The sequence below is a fragment of the Vicugna pacos genome, chromosome 8 (assembly GCF_048564905.1).
Source record: "Vicugna pacos chromosome 8, VicPac4, whole genome shotgun sequence".
Classification (NCBI taxonomy): domain Eukaryota; kingdom Metazoa; phylum Chordata; class Mammalia; order Artiodactyla; family Camelidae; genus Vicugna; species Vicugna pacos.
Window position 1 is genome coordinate 59,692,930 of NC_132994.1, and position 22,459 is coordinate 59,715,388.

General features: G+C 39.9%; 1 protein-coding gene across 2 annotated transcripts; it reads right to left on the reverse strand.

Annotated features, from left to right (window-relative positions):
* Positions 1–76: 76 nt before the first annotated feature.
* On the reverse strand, positions 77–21,875 carry FUCA2 (alpha-L-fucosidase 2). 2 transcript variants are annotated; one of them, XM_006197759.4, is made up of 7 exons: positions 21,593–21,875; positions 16,986–17,173; positions 11,552–11,891; positions 9,873–10,083; positions 9,442–9,632; positions 4,670–4,778; positions 77–3,454 (listed from the first exon to the last, which is right to left on the reverse strand). In XM_006197759.4, the coding sequence occupies exons 1-7, from the start codon at positions 21,805–21,807 to the stop codon at positions 3,314–3,316; spliced, it is 1,395 nt and encodes a 464-aa protein (XP_006197821.3). In that variant the 5' UTR covers positions 21,808–21,875; the 3' UTR covers positions 77–3,313. The 2 variants fall into 2 exon arrangements, with proteins under 2 accessions (XP_006197821.3, XP_072822056.1); XM_072965955.1 differs by lacking the exon at positions 77–3,454 and adding an exon at positions 3,560–4,479.
* Between the last annotated feature and the right edge of the window lie 584 nt (positions 21,876–22,459).

Here is a 22,459-nt window from a genome sequence, read left to right on the forward strand (position 1 = left end):
GGGACCCTTAGTTGTTTGGTTAATCCAAAGTGTCATTTAAAGTAGGTTATCAACAAAAAAAATGTATTCTTAGATATTTTAACTTAAAATATAAGTAGCCTTTATTTGCTAATTATTAATGTAGGACCTAGGTCTTTTCTACCTTTTAGATACAGGTCTGCTTACAGAGGTTCTCTAATTATCTTTCTTACACAGATCATATGCATTACATCACAACTAGAGATACAGAATTTTTGTAAATTTTTACTATATTTCCCCCCAGTCTTTTAGAACTGTTTTGCCCATAATTAGTTAACCAATACCTTTAAATTAAAAAAAAAAAAAAGCAACACCCTTTTATCTAGTCTTTCCAAAGTATTCAACCAATTTCACAGAAACTGCAACCCATCACACTCACGTCATCTGATTATGTACTCATGATAAAAAGTTCAACTGGCATAATCAGTTTGGTTATTGTATTAGAGTTACTAGAGCTGCCATAACAAATTACCACTAACTGTAGCTTAACAACAAAAGTGTATTCTCATCATTCTGACACTTAGAAGTCCAAAATTAAGATATCAGCAGGACCGTGCTCCCTCTGAAGGCTCTAAGGAAGAATCCTTCCAGTCAGTCCTCCTTGACCCTTCCAAGCCAAGGTGTTTCTTGGCTTATAGCAGCATAACTCCAATCTCTGCTTCTCTCTTCACATGGTCATCTTTTCTGTGTGTCCCCCATCTTATCTCAATACTTAATTACATCTGCAAAGACACTGTTTCCAAGTCAGATCACATTCTGTGCTTTTGGGTAGACATGAATGTTGGGGAACAGCATTCAACCCACTATAGTAACAGACTCAGCTAATCCTTGGTAAACGTATGCTGCAGCAAGTGGAAATCGAAGGGAAGCACGTACCAGACAGAAGCCTACTAACTGAAAGCCTGCAGCTTGCCTAGGCGTCAGTCAGTATGCCGCTTTTCCAAGGAAATGAAGAGCATCCGTTAATCTAGTGAGTTGATTAAATGGATATTACTTAAAATAGCTTCTCCTTCAAACTTGTATAAATGTGTTTGTTACTGTGTACATACAAAAATTTGATATGAACAGTTGTTTTCTTTGTTTGGAAGTTAGACAGGAAGGTTTTTATCTAACCACATCTTTACAAAATTGAACAGAAAGTAAAACATGTTTTTTCTGATGTGCTAATTCATATTTATTTGAATAACCTGACCTTTTAAAGTAATTGTGTTGCTTCAAAATGGCACTCATAAGAAAATGAGATGTGGAATCTTATTAAAGCAATATCCATATTTGTAATATCAATGTCTAAATCATTCAGTCTAATAATCTAGCTTTACTTGCCTTCAGTATTTCTCTAGTCATTAAAGAAAAATCCAAAGTTACTGAAATTCAAAACAAGTCAATTTTGTACTTATAAGTAACTCCGGGAAAAGGATTAGTTGGTTGGCAGGGTAAGAACTATTGGCTTAAAGTGGGTAATAAGAGATCTGATTGTTAATTATCCTTGCTATAATTCTTGCCCTCCATACCAGTGATAATTCTAAGAATTTGATGGACTATTTTAAGATCCTTATTATGAGTCCCACGTGTAGATTTCACATATAAGCAAGATATACCTTAAATAAAATTTGGTATTCATACTTTTTTCAATATATAGTGTCTGGTTTTTAGCAAAGCATTTTACTCAGTACTTCTGAATGTTCAGCTATATTTTGTCATTTCGCTCCCTCACAGCTTCCTATTAACTAAACCCTATATTTAACTTAATTTGCTTAAATAGTTCCATTTTTCCTCTATATCCTCTATTTGTAAAGGTCAAGGTGGACAAGGTAGGAATTTAAGTGGTTGACAGGTTTTGGCCTCAAAAATACTTCTTTCAAACAGACAGATGGACCCTACTTTTATGTTCATATCCTGTAACCCTGTTTATTTGGGTTTGTTTGAAGTATTTTTTCCTTTTTTCTTTTTTGTCTTTTCTTAGTCTAATATTTGGGATCATGTAAATCTGTCCGTGTTGGATCTCTAATAAAGTGTTAGTTGGGATTTAGAATTATTAAAGTATTTACTCATGTAAATACTTTGGCGTGGTTTCAAATTTTTGATAGTTGTAGGAACTTCAGCAATGAATAATTTTAAGCATGATTTTAGAAAATAAATACAAATAGTGTTTCGTTTCCCTCTCTACTTGAAGCATTTGTGGGGAACAATGAGATGTCTGCATTTGACTAATTAATGTGACAAAATGGAACCCACAGCACTTCAAAGATCTGGCCACGTGGGACATCTTTGTTGAGGGGAAGGAGTTCTTTAATCAGTATTTCTTTAAATTTACATCAGTATCTCAATTATTTTTGTTTCATTATTTTGCTTCATTCTTAGGGAAACTCTGAATATATTTCCTAATTTTCAGCTAGGCTTTCAACTTCAGTTTGTTTGAAGGCAAATACAGGAAGCAAATTTATTCATTTAAATTGGACCTCAAATTAGCCTACCTACAAAAACAGGCTCACACCTCCAATCCCATGCCCTCATCTCCCCCCCAGAAAAACCTGGAAGAATATACTAAAATAATAGTAGTGGTGACCTTAACAGTGATTTTACCTTTAAGCATTTCTGTGTATTTTTAAATATCTATAGTGAACGTATCAGTTTTATTACAAGAGCATTGAAAATAAGTATTAAGCCTAATTTCTTATATGCCTGTGACCTATATTAGTCTGCTAGGGCTGCCATGATAAATACCACAGACTGGGTGCCTTAAACAACAGTAGTTTATTTCTTCTCAGTTTTGGAAGCCGGAAGCCCCAGGTGGTGGCGGGTCTGGTTTCCCTTGAGGCCTCCCGCCTTGACCTGCAGGTGGCCGACTTCCCTCTGCGTCCTCACGTGGGCCTTCCTCTGTGCGCTCGCGTTCCTGCTCCTCCTCTTCTTATAAGGACACCAGTTATACTGGACTAAGGTCCCACCTTTATAACTTCAATTAAGCTTAGTTATTTCTTTAAAATCTCTAAATACGGTCACATTGAGGGGTTAGGGCTTCAACATGTGAATTTGGCAGAAGACACGATTCAGTCCTTAACACCACCAATTCCTAGCTACCCTAAAATAAAAACCCCCACCTCTGAATCACACATAGAAATAAATTCAATGTGAAGAGACATCAATAGCAAAGTGCATTGAAGAGTGAAAACAGTGATGTGGGTGATTTAGGAAATTCTTGTTCAATCTCACATTTGATTTCTCATGTGCTACAACTATAGACACCTGATATTTTCAGTCTTAGATATTACAGCAGCATAAAGCCCTCTGCTGTACATTAGGCCACATGAGTTAGTTCTAGAGCCCAGCCCCATTTACAGGGCATCTGATGAACAGTTAGGTGAGGCAGTTCAACCATAATGCCGTTTTGCTTGGAAAAAGTCCAGTTAAGTAGCTTTCCATGTCCCAGCAGTTTAACCTGAAATTAAAAACATACATACAGATGTCTCCAAATATATCTGACTTACTCACTTTATTGGGAAGGAGAGGTTGATATTTCTTAAAAAGCAATATAGGCAAGCAATGTATTTTTTACTTTTATTTAGTAGGTCACAAGCTGTTTCAATTCTTGATCCAAATGAGTGCATACATCTGTCTTGCTCCTATATTACTTTCAAAAGTGTGCAGAAGTTGAGGAAGATTTGTGAAGATTGAATAGTGTCAGAGTGGGGAAGGTGAGTCTAGAACCAGACTGCCCAACTGAGCCCAAAGAGCTCAGCTCTTACACACAATGTTTGGAGAAAGGCTCACCTTTCTCCCCAGCCCAGATGTTCCAGTAATCCCCACTAGCCAACCATGCATGAGTGAGATCCGTTACTACTGTGACTGTTTTATATGCTTAGTCTTACACAAAATGAATTTAGATTTCAACATATCTGTGGTTATTTGGAACCAGAAAACTTTGCTTATCATGTAGAATAATATGAAAACATATGAACTTTTAAATAACAGTATTAATGGCGGCCAGAGAAAACATGGACAAAATAAAAAGATAATGCCATGCCCAGGCCACTAGGCTGTAATTAACCTCAGATTTGAACTCTAGTCCTTTTCTGCCTGATCAGCCCAAGTGTTAGAAATGAAATATGGAAAGATGATGCAAGGAGAAGCGTATGGACAATTCACCTCCCAGGAAATTTTCGATTTCTTAAAAATAAGCTATAAGTATATCAAAATGAGCTCAATATCAGAGCTAATGGTAACAACTGTCGGATTAACCTTTAACTTTCTCCAGATTTTTTATGAACTTAAAATAGTAAGGCCATGACATATTTATTCAGATGCGTTCTGGCATGGGATGTTGGGAAGAATCTGAGCTCCAGTTTTACGAAGAGTCATTTTGGATACATGCAGGGCAGCTTGAACAGCATAGAATGACCATGAAGAAGACATTTCATCCTGATTTGCATGGAGATAATACAGCTGTTTTATAATTTTAGTTTTCTGGGAAATGAAAGAAAATTTTCAAAGGTTTTTGCCAAACATTGCCATTGATAAAGCTAATTTTAAAATTACTCTTATGAGGTATAAGAGGAGCACATAAAAGGCTCACCTTGAAGTTAAAAGTTATGTTTCCATCAGGACAGTCTCATCGGCAATTTAAAGGAACAATAAAGAATTGTTTTCCTCTTACCTCTGTTGCCCCCGGAGTAGCTCTGGGCTGACCCAGAAGCAGCTGTCCTGATGTGGGCCATGTGAGAAACATGGCATAGACCAATTTGCTTTTAGGTTTGAATGTGTACCTGGTTAAAAAGGGGAAAAGCATAGTAATGTTTCTCATTATTTATGAGTCAGGTCTAGAATTATTTTACCGAGATACTTCCATTTAGCAAATATTTACCAATGTTTTTATTAGTAGAGGGAAAGAATAATAGCCTTATGGTAGTCTAAAAAGCACCCAGAAGGGTTCTGATCCCAATTCCAGTGTGGTGGGGGCGGGAAGTTCCCCACACCACAAAGCAATTCTCAGACACCAGCTGTGTGTCCTACAACTCTGTCTACCCAGAGATAGTGTCAGGTTCCACAGGATAGGGTTTAGTCCTACAAGACTGCCCTCCAGCCTCAAATTCAGATAGCAGTCACAAGTCCAGATCATCACTTGGGCTTCTGACCCATAGGGTATAGACTGGAGGTTCCCATGACTCCCTCCTTGGGTTCAGTTAAGTTGCTAGAGCAGCTCACAGAGTTCATAGAAACATTTTACTTTCTAGATTATAGGTCTATTATAAAAGTATGTAACTCAGGAACAGCCAGATGGAGAGATGCACAGGGCAAGGTATGTGGGAAATGGCACAGAACTTCCACGCCATCTCCAGGTACCCCTCTCTCCCGGCACCTCCACCAATCCAGAAGCTCTCCGCCCATCCTTTGTGGTTTTTATGCAGCTTCATTGCATAGTTAAAATTGATGAAATCATTGGCAATTGATGACTGGTTAAACCTCCAGCCTCTCACGCCCCCCTGGAGACTGTGGGTGGGACTGAAAGTTCCAACCCTCTAATCACATGGTTGGGTCTCCTGGCCACCAGCCCCCCAGTCAAAAATCACTTCAGTGACATAACAGAAGACACCTTTATCGCTCTCATCACTCAAGAAATTTCAAGAGTTTCAGGAGCTCTGTGCCAGAAACAGACAAAGACCAAATATATATTTCTTATTACAAATCCCAATTATCACATGACCTCCCTCCCCGACTTCCCCAATACTAAAAGGAAGTTTTGGAACATAGATTTTTCTAGTACTACTCTTCTTCATCAGGCTGTTCTCATAGAGCTAGAAACAGGTGGGGAGTGTGAGCAAAGAGGGCAAGATGCAAGAATGGATGGCTTTCCACCTGCTGATTACTTCATATTCCTTCATTCAGTAGGTGTTTTGTGTCAACGCTGAGCCAAGCATTGGTGTTAGGGATACAATCGAAAACTAAACACACTTAGTTCTTGTTCTTGTGACTCCTAGATTAGAGTGAGGAAGACATTAAATAATCATACAAATAATATGTAAGTGTGAACTTTGATAAGCACTATGAAAAAAAAAGGAAATTGGAAGATTATAACAAAGGGATCTTTTTAGGTTAGACCATCAGCAAAAAGCCTGTCCAAGAAAATGACATTTAATCAGAGACTTACAGGATGAATGAGAAAAAAAGAAAAGGTTAGAAGAGTAAGGGCTAGACAAAGAAAACAGAATTCATTGATTTTTTTCACTCCAATATTCAACAAACATTTATCGACATCTTAAAATGCTAATCACTGTGTCAGAGCTGGAGGCATAGCATTGAACGCAGTCCCTGTCCTCGTGGAGCTTATGTTGTAGTGGAAAATATTAGAAGGAGCAAAAAAGTACGTCAGGTAACGATTAAGTGCTGTGGAGAAGCCCCATAAGAAGGATAGAGCATGCTAGTGTAAAAAATTAATACACAGAAGCCGCAATTAAAATAGAGTCAGGAGACCAGCAGGGGGAACTCCTATGCCCTGCAACAGTAGCAGAGCCCAACAGGAAGAAGAAAGACTCCTCTTCTTTGCTGGCAACAGCTCAACCAAAGAAAAGCCAGCTGTGGACCCTGTGTTTACCGTCACCCTCCCACTTCCCTCCCCTCGATGAAAGAGCTCTCTCTCCCTGGCGGTGCAGGCGCTTGCACGGGGCTCACCGAGTTTGCAGACCCCGAGTTACATTTCTTTGCTGATCTCGAATAAAACCGTTTTTTTTTTTTGCTGGAGAAATAACTAACATCTATTTAGGTCAACACTAGGTTAGAAAAAAGGGACCTGGGTGTTATTTTAAATAGAACAGTCAGGGAAGACCTCTCTGAGAAGGTGGCTGTAGGGTCAGGCAAAGCCTTGTGAGTATCTGGAGGAAGAGGGACCGTGAGCACAGAAGTCCCTGCAGAGAGCTTGCACAGCACAGAATGAGCTGCTTTAGAGCCAAATGTTAAAATTAGGACCTAAGTTTCAGATATAACAGGTTTAGGATGCTTATACTTCCAAGTGGAGATGTTGACTAGGAAGTTCAAGAAAGAGGTTTGCCCTGGAGCAGTGAACGGTATGGACTTTAAAGCCATGGAAATGGATGCGGTCACCCGGGGAATGAAGGTAGATACAGATGTCCAAGGGCTGAGCCTCAGGGGACTTCAAGGTCTAGTCGGGAATTGAGGTGGAACCAGCAAAGGAAACAAAGAAGGAATGTGAAGTGAAGAGGGAGAGAGACAGCTGTCACCTGAGGCAAATGCTGCCAATAAGCTCAGATGATAGGGACTGAGGACTGACCCTGGACTGGGGGTGGGGAGATTACGGTGGGCCTGGGTAACAGTGATGGTGAGGAGTCTGGGGGTAGAAGCCTGACCAGTGTGAGTTCAAGAGAAAAGCTGGAGCAAGATATTGGAGATAGCAAGTAAAAGCCATTTTTCAAGATGTCTTACGATAAAGGAAAGTAGAGAAATGGGAAAGTATCTGGAAATCTAAGTAGGGTTGAAAAAGTGCTTTAAGATGAAAAAAAGAACAGGTTTGTATGCTGATAGAAAAGGATCTAAAAAAGAGGGCAAACTGAAGATAAGGAGCAAATGGGGAGAACTAGTAAAACAATATCCTTGAGTGGATAACCTGGGATGGGATCCAGGATACGGGGCTTGGCCGTAAAGCCGAAAGTGAGACCATTTGATGTGAGTGTGAGTGTGTGTGAGTCTGTGTGTGTTTGTGTGTTTGTGTGTGTGTGTGTGTGTCTAGTCATGTTTAGCTGCCCAGGGGCAGGCATGGAATAAGCAGAGCTGAGTTTAATCAAAGTTCAGTTGTATTGAGGGTGACAGAAAGAAAGTTAAGGAGTTGAGGGTGGATGCCATAGAGTGATGGGCCACCTGGGAAAGGAAGAAGAAAAGACATGAGAGCGCAGAGGCATGTGGAACAGAGAAAAAGTGACAGAATCCAAGATGGCAGATCCCTTCGGGAGCCGAAGTGCTATGTGGGGTAAGCTGAAATACAGGAAGTGGGAGTTAGACAGAGAACACTTCAGACTGAGATCATGGAAGGAGCGCAGTTATTGGTGATGCAAGGTCTAAGGTACGACCAAGAGAAGGGCTACAAACATAGGGGGACAGGATCCCTAGAAGGGAGGAGGCACAGGAACCAAGGAGCCAGCAAATTAGAAGAGCTCTGAATACAGACATTACAATCACTACGAATTATGTGAAGAGTAGTTCTGGGGACAGTGACAGTGAGCCAGGGCTAAAATCTCAAAGGATTTTTAAGGCTGGACCTGGGAGTCTGAAGATAACTGCAGAAGGGAGGGGCAGCAGGCGCCAGGAACCGAGGGGAGAGAGCTCCCCTGGTGGGGAGGGGCGAGCGGCAGCCTGGGGCCGGGGCAGTGCAGCCAGAGTTCAGCTTCACACGCCTTGGTAAATAGTTTGGCTTTTTATCTTTACTTATTAAAAGAAAACTTAATGGAATAATGGTTAATAATTGTGAAGTCCCAGATCAGACACCCTCATAGTCAAACGTAAGCACAGAAGCAAACTTTGGCTTTAACCAAATTTAAACTAGCCTCTGTAAAATGAAAGATTGGTTCTGAGTTCTCATTATGGCTCCTCCTAACATTCTAAAATTCTACACTTAGTTGCTTCTGTCTAAACTGCCTTGCTTTTCTTCAAAGAATTGATAATTTGTCTAAGGACATAAGTTCAAAGAAGATTATTTAATGTAACTTTTTGATTTATGCTTAATCAGGGTGCATTCACTTTGGTGGCAATACAAGGTGAATTTTTAGAGGTTCGCTAGTACTTTTCTTATTTATATATGTTAAAATCCCACATCAGAAACCACCATATGTGCAGTCTGACTCCCAATACTCACTGGCCCACAGAACCTTCCAAAGCTCAGACGGAACCCATGGCAAGGCTTTTACAGAAAACACTAGTTAAAAGAAAAGTTAGCCAGTTAAGATAATTAATTTTAAAGAAACTCCAGGTTTAGATTTATTAGAATAATAGAAACAAGCTACAAGATTTTTAATCAATTTAAATAAGGCTGTTATTTGGGCTGATTTTTAATATTTTTTCTGCCCTTCATCACCTCTTGGTAACTTGATGTAATGTAACATCTGCAAAAGTTAGAATTTACTTAACTGACTAAACCAGGTCTCCTTTAGATTAACCAGCTGGCATTTTCCATTCTTCTGAATGGCTTACAATTTTTGTTAAGAGCTGAATATTTTCCCTCAAATTTGTCCACCATTAGGAGGAATCTAGAGCTGATTTAAGCTCAATTTGATAAATAATAAGTGTTTAACAATATGCTTATTTCTTCTAGGGTAAATAAAGTGTTTCATGTAAGTAGGCATTCATCCAGTTTCCTTTTTTATTCTACTTTCCTCTTCATCTCTGAGAAATGTTAAATGTCTTCCTCTGTATAACAGTACTTACCACACATCTTGGGTGACAGTGTCATTCTGGGATCTCCAAGTTTGGGTTTTATAGATGGCTTGTCCATTGACTTTTAGCCAGGTCCCCATTTGCCTTAGTCGCTCCTCGAAAATTGGAGAAATGGTGCCATCATGTGTGGGCCCAATATTCATCAAAAGATTTCCTCCACATGAAACTGTTTCTACAAGTTGCTTTCAAAAAAAATTAAGAATAAATATATAGTTCTTAGAGGAAGAAAACCACTCCATCACGGATGTGTTAACCTATTGTATTTGTGGACTTAGACATACATATATAATCACTATTTAGGAGAACATAGAGAAAAGAATTATATTCTGGGTTTATAGGTCATTGAGCTATACAATTAAAAAAATAATTCTCACATACTAGTAAGAGTATTACTATAATAGTGATGAGACATTTTACTGTACCTTCACCAAATCTTCAATCGTAAGGTAGTCAGAGATCCCAGCATCCCTCCTGTAGCCCCAGGAAAACTTGTCTATCGTCATGCAGTTTTCCCACTTGTGCGGCAAAAGGTGTCCTGGGTTATAACGATCACTGCAGGTGTAGTAGCCACCATGCTTACAGATGCTGCCAGCTCCCCAACGGTCATTGGTGACCACTGTGTCCCGAACTGGGCTGAAATGAAACGGATGATTTTTCTGAAGCAAAAGGTAAAAATTTTTTAGGACAAAAGCAAACACCACTGAAAAGGGGTCTGACTGAAATTCACTCCTGAAAAATAACCACAGTGGAATATAACACAAAGCCCATGACTGCAAAGTCAAACAGACCTGAAGAGACTGTAGTCCTGGCTCTGTCACTTTCTAAGCTCCCAGCCCTAGAGCAAGTTACCTAACTCCTCTCAATAATCAATTTCCTCATCTGTTACCACAGCAGAACTAAGTTATGTAAAACACCTAGCCCAGTGCCCAACACACGTAACACTTGCAGGAGTATTATGCTATTATCTGTAGGTTCCCCACCCCCCGTGCCATGAGTGATAGGCAAGACCGAGGGCCACTCAAGACATTCTTTTCACCTATGACTGAATAATCTTATACATATATTCTAGCCTTTCTCTTACAATTGTGCCTAATATTGAAAAATCTCAGGGAGGAGGGTATAGCTCAAGTGGTAGAGCACATGCTTAGCATACACAAGGTCCTGGGTTCCATCCCCAGTACCTCCTTCAAAAATAAATAAATAAGTAAACTAATTACCTCCCCCCACCCAAATAATTAATTAATTAAAAAAAGAAAAATCTCAGGAAATTGGACTGTTGTCATCATGGAATTCACTGTGGCATGAAACATCCCCACGACATTATTCATCGTAGCAGGTGGAACTTCCTGCACTTCTTCACGTAGAGGGGACAGTTTGGGTTCACAAAATGAAGAAGAGGGCTACCAATATTTTCTTTTGGAAGGAGTACCTAGAGAAACTGCAGTTAAATATCAAGAGCTCTTCAAAGGGTTTGCCTGTGCAAACCCTTTGTGGGCCCAGAGAACACGAGCAAGACACTCCCTAACTTCACAGCCCAATGCCACATACTTTCTAGTCAGAAATATAAGTGTGGTCCATATAGTGTGAGCCTTATAGAAGAACTAAGTCAGAACTCCCTGTTCTAATGGGGCAGCTTGGATGAAAGAACAGGAAGAGACTGTCGATGAAGGAAAAGAGGAGACAGAGAAAGATGACATTGTCCGAGAAGCAAAGATTACCAAAGGTAATAAGGATAAAAAGAAGCAATTAGAGGAACTGAAAAGCACATAATGAGAAAGGGATGATGAATAAACAGCGTTGTCCCCAGAATAGGAGATGAAAATGGGGACCCACAAAATGAATATCCTCAAAGTCCTTGATTCTGTAATCTTTAAGTCTGATTTTAAAAACCAGACTCCTGATTTGTATTAGACTCCTGATTTGTAACTCTTGATTATTTTGAGTAAATATTGATATGTCTGATAAGCATTCTTTACAATGGTTTCCTCCCCCATAACACAAATGAGCCTGAAAAATATTTCGAGAAGCAAGGAAATTAAACTGTTACACATGTGTTAGGAATGCTTAAGGTCATGACAGCAATCCAATCAAAAGCACACACCTTTCATTATACAACCAGGCCAAGAAGCCTGTGCTGTTCCAGTAGGTGTCTGGGGCCCCACCATCGCCATCCGACCACAGGACCTCAGGCTGATACTTGTTCACCAACTTGTAGAGCTCAGGCAGCATCTTAGACACTGGAAATAGTCGTTTCTGGAATGAGCTGACTTCATCCTCAAGGAACAGTGGATGAAACCATTCAAAAAGGGAATAGTATAGCCCGAAACGCAGGTCTGTCCTGTTCCTAACGGCTACTTCAAGTTCCTTGACAATGTCCCTCTTCGGCCCCTCGTCCACAGCATTCCAGTTCCACGCATACTCTGAGCCCCACAAGGTGAAGCCTGAAACATTATATTAAAAAACCTGTTAAGTACATCAATTCAGTTTTAGTAAATTTCCACCTGTGCAAACACCAGAACAAATTATGCAGGCACTACACATGATATAAAAATCACTGTTTCTACAAATTGCTTTATGGCAATTTTTTTCATAGTGTATATTTTGCTTTCATACAAGAAACAAATGAGAATTTAGATAAAGTAGAACCGAGATTTTTAACAGTAATTCTCAGAGTACCCTATGAGGTCTGTATAGTCTGACATATCTCCTGCATTCTCTCTCTTAAACTGTAAGTTCCTTGAGGGACAGCATCATGTCTGCAGTGTTCCCTGCTGTATCCAACGGCCAGCACAGGGTCTAGCACAAAATCAACAATCAACATGAGCAGACCACAGCAAAGGTGGGAACATCTTCCACATCTACCACGCTACACAAGGACTACTACCACTTAAGTGAAGATCCTGCAATACATTCCTACAAGATTCTTGTCTTCTAAATCAAAGATTAAAGTGCTTTAGGATTTATTTTATTTTATTATAGTATGATTCTTAGAACACTGGTGATCTGCGTGTAGTAGTAAATCTCCCTTAGCCTCATGATTCATTTAACCAAGGTGGGGGTGGTGTACTATTCCCCCAGTAATCTTGTACTTTGAAATATACCCACCATTTGTAATCTCATCCTACTCTAAAATCATAAACTTGAATGTTGTTCTTTAAATAACCTAAAAGTGAATTACCTACCAACTAAATGGGTAAGAAAAATGTCTGCCTTTACATAAGCACTTAGAAATAATTCATATTTTAAAAGGAATTTGCTTTTATTTCCATTACTTTATGAGACAGATCCAAAACAATACTGCTGCAATTTATGTCAAAGAGTGTTCTGAGTATGTTTTCCTATAGGATTTTTATGGTACACGGTCTTACATTTAGTTCTTTAATCCACTTTGAGTTTATTTTTGTGTATGATGTTAGAGAATGTTCTAATTTCATTCTTTTACATGTAGCTATCCAGTTTTCCCAGCACCACTTATTGAAGATATTATCTTTTCTCCATTGTATATTCTTGCCTCCTCTGCCATAGGTTAACTGACCATAAGTGAGTGGGTTTATTTCTGGGCTCTCTATCCTGTTCCATTGATCTAAGTATCTGTTTTTGTGCCAGCATCATACTGTTTTGATTACTGTAGATTTGTAGTATATTTTGCAGTCAAGGAGTGTGATTCCTCCAGCTTCAGTCTTCTTTCTCAAGATTGTTTTGGCTATTCAAGGTCTTTCATGTTTCCATACAAATTTTTAAAATTTTTGTTTCAGTTCTGTGAAAAATGCCATTGGTAATTTGACAAGAGATTGCACTGAATCTGTAGATTGCCTTGGGTAGTATGGTCATTTTAACAATGTTGAGTCTTCCAAGAACACAGTGTATTTTTCCATCTGTTTGTGTCGTCTTCAATTTCTTTCATCAGTGTCCTACAGTTTTCACAGTACAGGTCTTTTGCTTCCTTAGGTAGGTTTACTCCTGGGTACTTTATTCTTTCTGATGTGATGGTAAATGAGATTTTTTTCCTTAATTTCTTCTTTTCTGACATTTTGTTGTTAGTGAACAGAAATGCAACAGATTTCTGTACATTAATTTTGTATCCTGCAACTTAACTGAATTCATTGATGAGCTCTAGCAGTTTTCTGGTGGCATCTTTAGGATTCTCTATGTATAGGAGCATGTCATCCGCAAACTGACAGTTTTACTTCTTCTTTTCCAATTTGGATTCCTTTCATTTCTTTTTCTGTTCTGATTGCTGTGGCTAGGACTTCCAAACTGTGTTGAATAAGAATGGTGAGAGTGGGCATCCTTGTCTTGTTCCTGATCTTACAGGAAATGCTTTCAGCTTTTCACCGTTGAATATAATGTTAGCTGTGGAAATGGGACCTAATTAAACTTAAAAGCATTTGCACAGCAAAGGAAACCATAAACAAATGAAAAGACAACTTATAGAATGGGAGAAAATATTTGCAAACAATGCAACTGAGAAGGGATTAATTTCCAAAATATACAAACAGTTCATACAGATTAATATAAAAAAATAAATAAAAATAAAACCAAAAAACACCAAACAACCCAATCAACAAATGGAACAACAACAGAAGATCTAAATAGATATTTCTCTACAGAAGACATATGGCCAACAGGCACATGAAAAGATGCTCAATATCACTAATTATCAGAGAAATGCAAATCAAAACTACAATGAGGTATCACCTCACACCAGTCAGAATGGTCATCATTAAAAAGTCCACAAACAATAAATGCTGGAGAGGGTGTGGAGAAAAAGGAACCTTCCTACACTGTTGGTGGGAATGTAAATTGGTACAGCCACTATGAAGAACAGTATGGAGGTTCCGTAAAAAACTAAAAGTAGAGTTACCATATGATCCAGCAATCCCACTCCTGGTCATATAACTGGAGAAAACTCTAAGTCAAAAAGATACACGCACCCCATTGTACATAACACCACTATTTACAATAGCCAAGACACTGAAGCAACCTAATTGAATCAACAGATTAACAGATAAAGATGTGGTGTATATATATACATATATACATATATATATATATACACACACACACACACAATGGAATACTAGTCAGCTATAAACAAAAGAATGAAATAATACCATTTGCAGCAACATGGATGGACAAAGAGATAATCACATTAAGTGAAGTAAGTGAGACACACAAATATGATTTCACTTACTGTGGAATCTCTGAAAAAAATGATACAAATGAACTTGTTTACAAACCAGAAATAGACTCACAGACATAGCAAACAAACCTACTGTATAGTACAGGGAACTATATTCAATATCTTATAATAACCTATAATGAAAAAGAATCTGAAAAGTTATATATATGTATATATAACTTTTATATACACACACATATATATTAACTGTATATACACACATATATATACACATAAAACTGAATCACTTTGCTACACACCCTAACACAACATTGCAAATCAACTATACTTCAGTAAAAATAATTAATAAAATAAAAGGAATTTGCACTTAGATTGCTGGTTGTTCTAAATAAAAACCATAGATGCAATAAATAAACAATACAAGTCTCAAAATTTTTAGTTAGTGCCTAAGAACATAAGTACATTGTTACTGCCCCACTGAAATCTAAAAGAATCTTTGAGAACAGACATACATGAGGTGCCTTCAGTGAAACAGTTTATTCTTGTAAATTAGGACATGATTAAGATGGATATACTATTGAGACTCATTTTTAAGAAGCTTTTAAAACAGCTCACACTGGTTTCAAAGATATTTGTAATAAACTTCAAAGCAGTATTGATATTTAAAGTCTCATTCAAAATGTTTCAACTTGACAGGACCTAATGCCTGGCGGCGCTAAAACCACACGGGTATTCGGTTCAGTAGCACCACTAGAAGCTCACACAGTGGTCTTCCTGGCTAACTGGGCTCAGCGGGGTCTCTTCCATAAGCATGAAAACATCTGACAACATGGGTCCTAGAAAGTTTATAAATATAGGCTACGTCATCTGTCCTCACAGTGTGATTAAGAGTTGTTTTGTTTTTTTTTTTAAATAAGCTCACTATGTAATACTTTGTGCCCTGCAGCTTGGAGAAGTTCCTAGACATCAGGAAATCAACATGTTCACAAGGAAATATGCTTCATAAATATCCATCTCAGCCTGAAAAACATCTATAGCAGAAAATCATTAAGCCACCAGAATGAGGCCAAAGGGAAAAATGAGGCCAAAGGGAAAAGACAATTTCTTATTTGGGGTTTTGGTTCTCCCTCTTAATCCCCTCCCCACTTCTGGAGAAAACAATGAGGCAAAATTTTTTATACCAAGGTAATATGGTTATACAAAGGAAATGGTGTAATCGACATGCTGTTTGAACAATAACAATTTGCTGATGCTTCCTTGATCTTGTAGATACAGGAATGGTAATGGGTGGAATCTATCCTATTAATGTAAGATCACTATGATGGTTAATTTTATGTGTCAACTTCACTGGGCCACTGGGTGCCCAGATATTTGGTTAAACAATCTTCAGGGTGTGTTCCTGAAGGTGTTTCTAGATGAAATTAACATTGGAATAGGTAGACTGCACAAGCAGATTGCTCTTCCCAATGTGAGTGGACCTCATCCAATCCACTGAAGGGCTGAATAGAATAAAAGGCTGATTAAGCGAGAATTTTTTCTCTCTGCACATCTTTGAGGTGAGACATCAATCTTCTCCTGCCTTTGGACTCAGACTTGAACAAGAACCTAAATCATTCAGTCTCCTGGTTCTCAGGCCTTCGGACTCAGACTAGAACTAAACCTTTGGCTCTCTTGGGTCTGAAATTCTCAGCCTCCATTATGTAGAGGCCAATTTCTTATAATAAATCTCTTTCTACATATTATACTTCCTATTAGTTCCGTCTCTCTGGAGAACCCTAATACAACCACTGTGTTTCCTTTAGATATTCTTCCACCATCTCTGATATTTCTGAGCACCATTACAGTTCTAAAATCCTGTTCCTTCCAGGTGACCCATGTTATTTTCATTGGTAGCAAGCTGTAGCAAATTGGAGGCATTGGGCCATGTAAGAGTTAACCAAAAGCACAACCATGTGTATAGGTCATGATGCAAGAATACAGCGGAATAACTCCCATGGTGCCTTCTCAGAATACATTACAGAGGTGGAATGAGAGGAAAGAGTGCAATTCCAAATGGAAACTGACCTACAACCCACATCCCACTTCAAATAGCTTTAATCAAATCTTGGATTCTTTGAAAATTGTTAAATATGCATATAACAAAATGTGACCCGTTTTCATTTTTTCTCTGTTTTGTGGTGGGTATGATCTTTCTGCATACTTGATGCTTCTTAATTGGGTGGAACATGTGTGTGGTCTCTTAAATTATAAGCAAAATATCAGTAGCCACTTATGGTTGCTCCTAAGAGAAAATTCTGATTTCATGTGGATGACCTTGCTTTAGTTTCTTCTTCCAAAAGAACTACTTTTACAATTCATAACCACTGTCAATGTTTGCAAACGCTGTACTTACCTTCGTGATGTTTGGAAGTTAAGACAACATATTTGGCACCAGAAGCCTGTAAAATATCAGCCCACTGGTTCGCATCAAAAAATTTTGCTGTAAATAGTGGTCCAAAATCTTCATATATGAAATCAGGAGGGTAATTATTTTTCATAAATTCCACGTACTTTGGTATCTTTTTCTCTCGCAAATACCACCTAAGAGGAAGGAAACAGCACATAAATAGCATATTTAAAGTATAATAGCATTTAAAGTATAGTCATCCCTTGGTATCCATGGGAGAAATGGTTCTGATACCAAGGAGGACCCTGTAGGGTCTTCTCTGGAACAAATCTTTCCATGTTCCCCACTTCTTGTTCGAAGTTTATAGGCTTCATTCAGCCTCCTTGACCTTCCCTGAGTTCCAAAGGGCAGATTCAAACAGTTGCTAATCAGAGAAGAAAGGAAATGCAGAAACAAGGGAGGAACAATCAAGAAACACTAGTGCAGCCCTGGAGCAGGGTCCTGGTTACCAAGGCTGTGGCCCCAGGACCATACCCCCGCCCTCCCTTGAAAATAAACCAGTTACTCTTATCTAAGTCTCTGGAGGCAGCTGCAAAGAGAAGATACAAGAACTGGTTAGAACCAGTGAAGCCCAAGATGGTGGAGGATTTGACTTCCAGTGGACCTTGAGCCTCATTATACCATCATTGTAATTCATTTGCATGCTAAGTGACACGCCAGTGCCATGACAGTTGACAACTGCCATGACAATAACCAGAAAAGCCCACGTACAAAGACAGAAAAGAAAGATGATTGGTTCCAGCTGGCCGAAGCCTCCCATAAAAGTCCACATGGCCCAAGCCACAGCTGGAGCTGTCTTCACTGGCCATCTTGGCTGATGGCTCCCTGCTTGAGTGCCTTTTCCTCACTGGAGCATCTTTCTTTCCTTTTCCTCTTCTGAGCAATAAAGCAGCTGTTCACTTTGTCCCTCTGCCTCTGCTGTATGAATTCTTTCACAGCCAGCGGCAAGGACCCACACTTTGGTGGACTTCCCAATTTAGAGGCCCCTCTTTCCACTAACAGTTCTAGGAGCCCCAGGAGATACCAAAATCTGTGGATGCTCAATTCCCTTATATTAAATGGCATTCCACAGTAAACCCTCCATATTCACAGTCCTGGCATATGTGGATTCAACCAACCATGGATAGAAAATTTCCATCCGAAGTTGGTTGAATCCAGGGATGTGAAACCCTCAAATACAGACAGCCAATTGTATATTCATTGAAAAAATATCCACATAAAAGTGGGCCAAACTTATGTTGTTCAGGGTCAACTGTAACTTCCTCAGCTTCCTTTACTAAATCCCCACACTCAGATATTACCAAGATTCTCTTCCTCACTTTCCCAATTAGTCTGACTTCACCTTAAAGAAAATTTATATAAACTTTTGTAGTTTTCCACTTTTCCCTCTGTAAACTCCACTCAACTCATTAACCAGAACATTCTAGACAACCCAACCACCCATTTGCTCTTAATTCTTCATTTTTAAATTGCAGCATGTAGTATCTTTACATAATTAGTCCTTTGTAACGTAAGGCTTCAAAAGGAAGATGAAGTGCATAAAACATAACACAAATTTATTATATTTACCAGCAGAGAACAAGTGGGGGAGGAGATGACAGTAAAATTAAGAAGATGCTGTTATTGACTATATTGATTCAGCCTTCAAAAAATTCTTGTTATGTGCATTTATTCTGAACAATGGGGCCTAAACTGCCTAAGCAAAGCTTCAGGAGGAAAACTACACCGAAAACACAATTTTTAGATAAACATTATAGATACATGTAGCAGTAATCCTGTCCTCGTGAAATAGATGCAAGCACCATCTCTGACTCACCTACTTTTCCTTCCACCACTCCTTTCATAAGAGTGTCTATGGGATGAGCAAATTCATAACGGGCACTGCTTCCTCAAAGATGATTAGGAGGTTCTTCCTGCTGAGAAGACTTCACTGAAGGACATTAATATGTCTGCCCAAAAGTCAGACACATACTTTCCCAGCTTCCATCACAGCTACCACATGGACACCCAACCCATGCTGGCCAATGGAACTTGAGGGGAAGCCAACTTGGGAGATTCTGGGAATGGTTTCTTCTCTAATAGAGAGAGATACAACATGTTTTTGGACAAGGTTGTGTAAAGTGATGCTTGGCCACCAACACATGACCATGACGAGACGAGTCTACAGGCTGAGAATGACAGAAGAGCCCACGTCTTTGATTTCATCCATGAGCCACCTACCTCTAAATTCGTCATTATGTATAGTAACAAGCCCCTATTATTATATCTTTTATTTGGGTTTTCTGTGCTTCAAAGTGAAAGTTTCCTAGTTGATCTATGATGCATTTTTATCTTTTAAATTGAACTATAAAGGAGAAACTGGGACAGTCAAAGTGATAAGGGAGTTCTATTTTTTCTTAATAGAGTCTAATTTGAACCTGCATTCTCTATTATGGTCTAGAGTCACTTCTCAAATTTCATACTAATAGAGATGAGAAGAGGCACTTACAGTAAACAGTCCATCATTTATATTTGGGTTTGAATTGCCATTAAGGACAGTCAGATATACTCATCTCTACTATTGATTCTCCCGAGTCAAATTGGGATGGGGAGCAGAGGTTTAGACAGGACACAAAGGGACACCATAAATAAAGAATCTTCCATTGGGTTAATGCAATTCCAGACCATCAGAAATACACTCTCTTTTGCATGAAAATTATCTTCATTGATCTAGGTCAAAACAACTTTGTGTTCATTTGTAGAAATTGAAAAGTTAACCACTGCAAAGAATAATATGACTCAAAACTAGCTGTTTTGGGCAGAGCACTAATTTCAGTTAACAAACATCAAATTATCTTCCAGAACCAAATGGGTATTTACCTACCCTTCACAGCTGAACAAAATGATAATTTAAAATATATTCTATTCTATCTTAATATAAGACAAAGAAAATCTGCAAATTTATTTACCTAGCTAATCTGAAACATTTCAAAAATAAACTTAAAATGCCTTACAGCACAAAACTCGCAAAGAAAGATTTATAACATCCTGAAGCAAATATGTTTGGTAATACACGTTATGGGAGGAAAGAGTCCCTTGTATACGTTCTTCAAACTTGTACAAAATTTCAACAAAGTATATACAGTTCTTTTACATCAACTGGCTTAACTGAGTAAGAAAAGTTATTTTACAGAAAGTCACTCTTTGTAGAAAGCAGTACAATATATACAGCGTGATGTTAATACAATATATGGTTTATACCCATATTTGCCAACTAAAAATTGTCACTTGCCATCTGGTTCTACAAGGAAGAAGTCACCAGCCACTGCAGTAGTCACTGACCTTCAACACACCCAGAAGGGACAGGGTGGAGATCAGAAATGAGGCATTCTGTGTGCTCTGGGAAAAACTGGTAGAACAGCACTTCAGATTGATGGATATTTTCAGGAGGAGATTTTATGAGCCTGGTTTCTTGCATCTTCTCATATCTAGAGGTCATTACCAGAGAAATCTGCTCCTTGTGACTAGCAGCAACCTTCATGTGAGTAGCAGCAACCCTCTGCCAAAGTGTGTGCTTGACTACAAGTGCCCCCCTTCACCAAAGTCACACGCACACGGACCTCCCCACCACCTCTGTGGAGCAGCTCCTCAGAACTATCTGAGCGGCTGTCTCCTAGGCAACAGTCCTCGTTTTGCCCCAAATAAAGCCTAACTCACAGTTCTCACACTGTGCATTTTTTTTTCAATTGACAGTACTGTTTATTTTCTTATTTTACTTAGGAATGTATTATACATAGTACTATGTGTGTGTATGTGTACATAAAGGTATAAAAAATAACATTTCTGTCTCAAAGAACTTCAAATACTTCAAGTGTTAAATCAGGAAAGGGATGTGAGACAGTTCAAAGTTGTAAGGTGTTACCTGCACATTTGTACATAGATCTCAAGGGAAAATCTAAAGAGCACTTTTTGTGTGTAGCACTTTTCACGTAGTAGTCTATTAATAATTAGGTTGTTTTGTTTTGTTTTTAGTGTTAACATTCTAGAACTTTAAAAAAAAATTGTTCCTTGAACCACAGATGGTAACATTTTAACGTTAAAGAGCCTATGGATGCCCAAATGCACAGAAGTTTCTCATATCCATGAATATATGTTTAATCATCTTTCATGGCAAAACAACTGAAAACTGACAGCTGCAAAAGGGCGAAGAGACATCGCCTCCGAATCTCTAAGGACGGCAGCTGAGGCCCACGCTTCACGTATGACCCCACACAAGTCCTTACTTTCTGCTGCTTTAGTCACTCGGTGGCTACAGAGCGATAGCCCCGACTTGGTAAGTGCAACTACCAAGCAGCCGAGAAGCCAGAGCCGCAGTAAGCGTCCGACAACTCTAGAGTCACTCGCAGGAAGAAGTCAGGGTCCATCCAGCTCGAACCACTTACACAATAAACGATGCAGTTAACACCCGGAACTACAAACGCGGTTGAAACAGCGGGACGCGAAACGGCCGAGGGGGCGAGGTGGGGGCGGGGAACCGACGCCGGGCCAGAGACGACGCAGGGAGGCGCGCTCACCAGAACCACTCGCTCCCGAAGCTGGGCACGGAATACACGCCCCAGTGTATGAAGATGCCGAACTTGGCCTTGTCGAACCAGGCGGGCAGCGGGCGGGCGTCCAGGGACTTCCAGGTGGGGTCGAAGCGCGCGGCGCCGCGGGCAGGGCCTGGCGGCAGCAGCACCAGCAGCAGCAGCAGCGGGAGTGCGGGCCCGGCCAGCACCGGAGACCCCATGTGCCCGCGCCCGCCGCCCTCCGGGCCGCTCCCGCGTCCTTCCGCGTCCCGGGCTGTTTATTGCTCCCCTCCCACAGCCACCTGACGCAGCTGTCGGCGTAGAAAGGCACCCGCCCCGCCTGGGATGGGAGTGGCCACCTTCTGGCTCTGGAGCGGAATGGTCCCAGGAGTCCCCTATCTCTCACTTGCAAGACCAAGGCCAGTACAACCCCAAAGCCAGCCCTGAGGCTGCGAAGCTAAGCCTCCCAGCCTGTCCGCTTTGGGGGAGAAAATGAGTCTAGCTCAGGGACCCATGGGAGCGCCTCTCCCCTCACGCAGTGGACCCTTCCAGAAACCACCTGAGAAGGCACGGGACAGACCAGCCTGGGTGGACTCCCAGGTGGGTCATCCAGCCCCTCCCAGGCTGGTGGCACAGAAAAACCCAGATCATTCTCAGCCTCTGCATTTTACATCCCCTCTCCAGTCCCCAAGGTCCTGGGTGTGTTTAGAACTGTGGCTGTCAACCTTGAGTCTGTATCGGGTGAAATTCCAAGCGTTTACAGTTCAGGTTGGGGCCCCAGAATTTGCATTTCTAACCAAGTTCTAGGTGATGCTGACCTTTGCTGATCTGGGCACCAGGCTTGGAGAACCGCTGCATTAGAAAACAAGGTCT

What these genes read in the sequence shown, in the direction of transcription:
- FUCA2 (XM_072965955.1), bottom strand. Translation starts at nt 21,807, where the DNA reads ATGGGGTCTCCGGTGCTGGCCGGGCCCGCACTCCCGCTGCTGCTGCTG. An exon ending in AACTTCCAAACATCACGAAG is followed by an intron (nt 11,892 to 16,985) that starts GTAAGTACAGCG and finishes ATAATGTTTCAG; the next exon opens with GCTTCACCTTGTGGGGCTCA. An exon ending in GCCTGGTTGTATAATGAAAG is followed by an intron (nt 10,084 to 11,551) that starts GTGTGTGCTTTT and finishes GTTTCATTTCAG; the next exon opens with CCCAGTTCGGGACACAGTGG.